General features: G+C 45.4%; 1 protein-coding gene across 1 annotated transcript; it reads right to left on the reverse strand.

Moving 5' to 3' along the window:
* Positions 1-959: 959 nt before the first annotated feature.
* On the reverse strand, positions 960-1,535 carry LOC110887796. Its single transcript, XM_022135365.1, has 2 exons — positions 1,197-1,535; positions 960-1,154 (listed from the first exon to the last, which is right to left on the reverse strand). The coding sequence occupies exons 1-2, from the start codon at positions 1,533-1,535 to the stop codon at positions 960-962; spliced, it is 534 nt and encodes a 177-aa protein (XP_021991057.1).
* Between the last annotated feature and the right edge of the window lie 3,424 nt (positions 1,536-4,959).

A 4,959-nucleotide genomic window follows, 5' to 3' on the forward strand; every position in this document is an offset into this window, starting at 1 on the left:
AGTGGATGATCAGCTCTGTTATTTAATTTGCACATCGGAATTCGCTCAGGAGCCCTATATTTAATATGCCTCTTTTTCCAATCTGGCGTATCTACTTGTAACGCCGGCTCCTCCCTATGACCTGTACCCCTTTTCTGAGCCCTTTCGCCACCTCCTGACGAACTTCCGGCAGCTGCCATGTCTGGAGTGTCGGAAATTTGCAAGAAAACAACAGTGTTTCGTGAATGGGGGTCCCGAATTCGAACAGTCCAGCGGTTAAACGTGAGTTTTCTACGGTGGGGTTTGTTCCGGGCTTAATTCCGGTCACAATGGTGGTAATATGGTGTGATTCGGTAGTATGAGGGCTGAGATATGGTGGTGAGAGGTGTGTTCGGCGGTGGAGATTCGATGGAAAGGTTTTGGTTTGTTTTGGGGAAGATAACTGATGAAAAGGGTTTTAATTCGTCATATACGGGGTCGCGTTACGCGACGAGGGGATAGGGTAGTTGTGGCTTGACGCCACGGATGTGGTCATGTTAACGGTTCAATTCAGGGAGTCGCGCAACGCGACAAGTAAGGACCATCATGGTCGCGCGACGCGACAAAGGGGTTCAAGCGGGCTTTTTGGACCGGGGGGTTGCATAACGCCAGGAAGAGGTCTGTGTGGCTGTGGCGTGACGCGAGAGGCCATTTTTAACAGTAAGTTGCGTAAAAATTCAAGTTCCAAGCGTTAGAAATTTTTCTAAGTATTACCCATCCTTCCCAAAGCCATCCCAAATTGTTTCTAACACTGGGACTTACCTGGAATGCCATTTTCTTCGCAAATTCAGCTCCTCGTTGGACATGATTCCTGCAAAATACTCAAACACACAAAACAAAGACACGACACACTTCGAAAAACTACCGTTAGCTACGAAAAGACTCAAAAATGATACGAAACAAATTATACAAACTCTACACTTGAGATTGCTCTCAAGACTCTAAACGGTGATGTTCGGAAGATCTTCGAGAGGAGTTTCCTCCTTCTCGATGTTGTCAATCGGCCCTCCTAAATAATGCTTTAAACGATGGCCATTCACTTTCCATGAACTATCACTAGCTTTATTGTATAACTCAATCGCACCATGCGGAAACACTTCTTTCACAACATACGGTCCCGCCCACTTCGACTTCAACTTTCCGGGAAACAACTTAAACCTCAAATTTTAGAGAAGCACTTTATCACCAATTTTAAATTCCTTCAACCCTTTAAGCTTTTGATCATGCAACGATTTCATTTTCTCTTTGACACTCAAAGAACGCTTATACGCCGCATCTGTAAGGGCTTCTAACTCATGGATTTGGAAATACCTTCTCCTAGCCGCGGGGGTAAGATCTAAATTCACGGTTTTAAGAGCCCAATACGCTCGGTGTTCTAATTCTACCGGGAGATGGGAAGCTTTGCCGTAGACGATCATAAACGATGTAGTCCCTAAAGGTGTTTTGTAGGCGGTACAGAATGCCCACAAAGCATCATCAAGCTTGTCCGACCAATCTTTACGACTTTTCCCTACCATTTTCTAAAGAATTTTCTTCACTCCCCTATTCGCATTTTCTACTTGACCGTTTGTTTATGGAGGATACGCGGTAGACAAACGGTGAGTAACTCCATACCTCTCCAATGCTTTCTCCATCACGGAATTATAAAAGTGCGCTCCTCGGTCACTAATAAGGGCTTTAGGAGTACCAAAGCGCGTGAACAACTTCTTCAAAAATTTCACCACCACTCGGGCATCGTTAGTAGGCAAAGCTTGAGCTTCTACCCACTTTGAAACGTAGTTGATCGCCACAAGGATGTACTTATTCCCACTCGAAGGAGGGAAAGGTCCCATGAAGTCAATGCCCCATACGTCAAAGATTTCGAGTACTTGAATGGGATTTAGGGGCATTTCATTCTTGATGAGATATTGCCGGTACATTGGCAAGCATCGCAAGTCCTAACAAATTCTTGAGCATCCTTGAACACCGTAGGCCAAAAGAAACTGCAATCGAAGACTTTTTGTGTGGTGGTGTGTGCACCATGATGACCTCCCGTCAACCCCTCATGCACATGCCTATGTATATCCAAGCCCTCCTCCTTGCTAACACACCTCCTAAGTACATGGTCACCTCCTATCCTGAAAAGATAAGGATCATCCCATATGTACTTTCTAGCATCCCTAACCAACTTCCTCTTTTGTTGAGCATTCATATCTTGCATCACATCTCCATTCGCAAGATAATTCGCTAGATCACTAAACCAAGGTAACCCCTCATTTTCCGCCGTAACAAAATCTATAGACTCATGAGGGAATCGATCTCCTATCGCTTCCTCACGAATCTATTCCCTATTTGGATCCTCTAAACGCAAAAGGTGATCCGCCGCTACGTTTTCCGCTCCTCTCTTATCCCTGATCTCTATGTCAAACTCGGAAAGGAGTAGAATCCACCAAATGAGACGGGGCTTAGCATCTTTCTTTTGGAAAAGATAGCGCAAAGCTGCAAGGTCAGTGAATACTATGGTCTTAGAAAGCACAAGGTATGATCGGAATTTATCAAAAGCAAAGACCACAGATAAGAGTTCCTTCTCGGTAGTCGTGTAATTTTCTTGGGCGTCATTGAGGGTTTTACTCGTGTAGTAGGTCGGGAGAAAGTGATTCTCCCGTCTTTGACCCAAGACCGCCCCGACCGCATAGTCACTTGCGTCGCACATGAGCTCAAACGGTAAGCTCCAATCGGGGGATACAAGAATGGGTACACTCACGAGTTTTTCTTTAAGAAAGTCGAACGCTTTAAGACACTCCTCATCAAAGACAAATGGGACGTCTTTCTCAAGGAGTCGAGTCATGGGGCGAGTAATTTTAGAGAAATCCTTAATAAAGCGCCTATAAAAGCCCGCATGACCTAGGAAACTACGGATGGACTTGACACTAGTCGGTGGAGGAAGTCTACGAATAATATCTATCTTGGTTCTATCTACCTCTATCCCGGCTCTAGAAATCTTGTGCCCTAAAACTACCCCCTCCGTAACCATGAAGTGACACTTTTCCCAGTTAAGCATCAACTTCGTCTTAACGCACCTCTTCATCATCGTTGCTAAATTCCCTAAACAATGATCAAACGAATATCCATAAACCGAGAAGTCATCCATAAAGACCTCCATAAAACTCTCAACCATGTCTTGAAAGATCGCTATCATGCAACGTTGGAATGTAGCCAGAGCGTTACATAGCCTAAAAGGCATGCGTCGGTATGCATATGTGCCGTATGGACATGTAAACGTCGTCTTTTCTTGGTCTTTTGGCGTGATAGGGATTTGGAAATAGCCGGAAAAATCATCAAGGAAACAATAGAATTGTTGCCCCGCAAGACGCTCGAGCATTTGATCGATAAAAGGAAGTGGGAAGTGGTCTTTCCGGGTGGCGTCATTGAGCTTGCGGTAGTCAATGCACACACGCCAACCGGTAACCGTACGAGAAGGGATAAGCTCGTTTTTCTCATTCACGACAACAGTCATCCCCCCCCCCCTTCTTGGGGACAACTTGAGTAGGGCTCACCCATGAAGAGTCGGATATGGGGTAAATTAAACCGGCTTCCATAAGTTTCAACACTTCTTTCTTAACAACCTCTTTCATGTTAGGGTTTAAACGCCTTTGTGGTTGCACCACCGGTTTGAATTCATCCTCCATTAGAATACGGTGGGTACAAAAGGTGGGGCTAATCCCCTTGATATCGGACAATTTCCAAGCTATCGCCTCTTTGTTCTCCTTAAGCACCTCAACTAGCTTCCTCTTCTCCTCCTCCGTCAATCTAGAAGAGATAATGACGAGCATGCTAGAATTCTTCCCTAAGAATACATACTCTAAATGGGATGGGAGAACCTTAAGCTCTAAAGGTGGGTCCTCTAAGGGTTTACTCTCCCACTCCTCTCTAACCTCACAAAGCTCTAGGGTTTCGGGAACCCAAGACGCATCTACTTCCTCACCCTCATCAACAAACTCCTCTTCGACTACGCCCTCACTAACTAGATCAGCCTCGCTAATGAAATCTAGACACCTATCAACACATGAGATGAATGAATCTAGGAAGTAAACGGAGTGACATGGACCGCTAGAATCATCACTACTACTAGGGTGTTGCATTGCTCTATCTATCTCAAAGGTAACTATCTCATCACCCGCTCTAAGTGAAATCTTACCGTCAATGACGTTGATGACGGCCTTTGCGGTTCGAAGGAAAGGACGGCCGAGAATGATCGGGACTCTCTTATCGGCCTCCATGTCTAAGACCACAAAATCTACGGGAAAGACAAATTTATCTCCCTTCACACGCAAGTTTTCTACGGCTCCACGAGGATACTTAACCGATCGGTCGGCTAAGGACAATGACATACGCGTGGGTGTGAGTTCTCCTAACCCTAGCCTCTCATAAAGAGAAAATGGCATCAAATTGATGCTAGCACCTAAGTCAGCTAAGGCATGAGCGGGGGTAACGGCACCCCCGAAGAAGCAAGGAATAGTAAATGTACCCGAGTCGGTTAATTTCTCTGGTAGCTTATTCAAGACTACCGCGGAACAACCTCCGGTCAACCGGATGTTTGAAAGCTCTCCTAACCTATCCTTACGTTTCAGAAGGTCCTTAAGGAATTTGGCGTATTCAGGCATGGACTGTAAGGCTTTTATGAAGGGAAGGTTGATTTTTAGTTGCTTGAACATTTCTACGAATTGCCCATACTCCTTAGCATATTTTTTATGCTTAAGGCGGGCGGGGTAGGGAACGCGAGAATGATCCACTAATGGTGAAGGTCTAACCCCTACGGGACATTTTTCAACACTCTTTTCTACTTGGAGCTCCTCGGTGTGTGCGGTACTTGCTGGGTCTAGCCTATGTTGCACCTTACCGGGAGCTTCCATCTCAATCTCTTCATCTACTTCTTCCTCATCCTCTACCTCTACACTCTCT

Source organism: Helianthus annuus, chromosome 16 (assembly GCF_002127325.2).
Source record: "Helianthus annuus cultivar XRQ/B chromosome 16, HanXRQr2.0-SUNRISE, whole genome shotgun sequence".
Classification (NCBI taxonomy): domain Eukaryota; kingdom Viridiplantae; phylum Streptophyta; class Magnoliopsida; order Asterales; family Asteraceae; genus Helianthus; species Helianthus annuus.

What these genes read in the sequence shown, in the direction of transcription:
- LOC110887796 (XM_022135365.1), bottom strand. Translation starts at nt 1,535, where the DNA reads ATGGTAGGGAAAAGTCGTAAAGATTGGTCGGACAAGCTTGATGATGCT. An exon ending in AATTTAAAATTGGTGATAAA is followed by an intron (nt 1,155 to 1,196) that starts GTGCTTCTCTAA and finishes TTTCCCGGAAAG; the next exon opens with TTGAAGTCGAAGTGGGCGGG.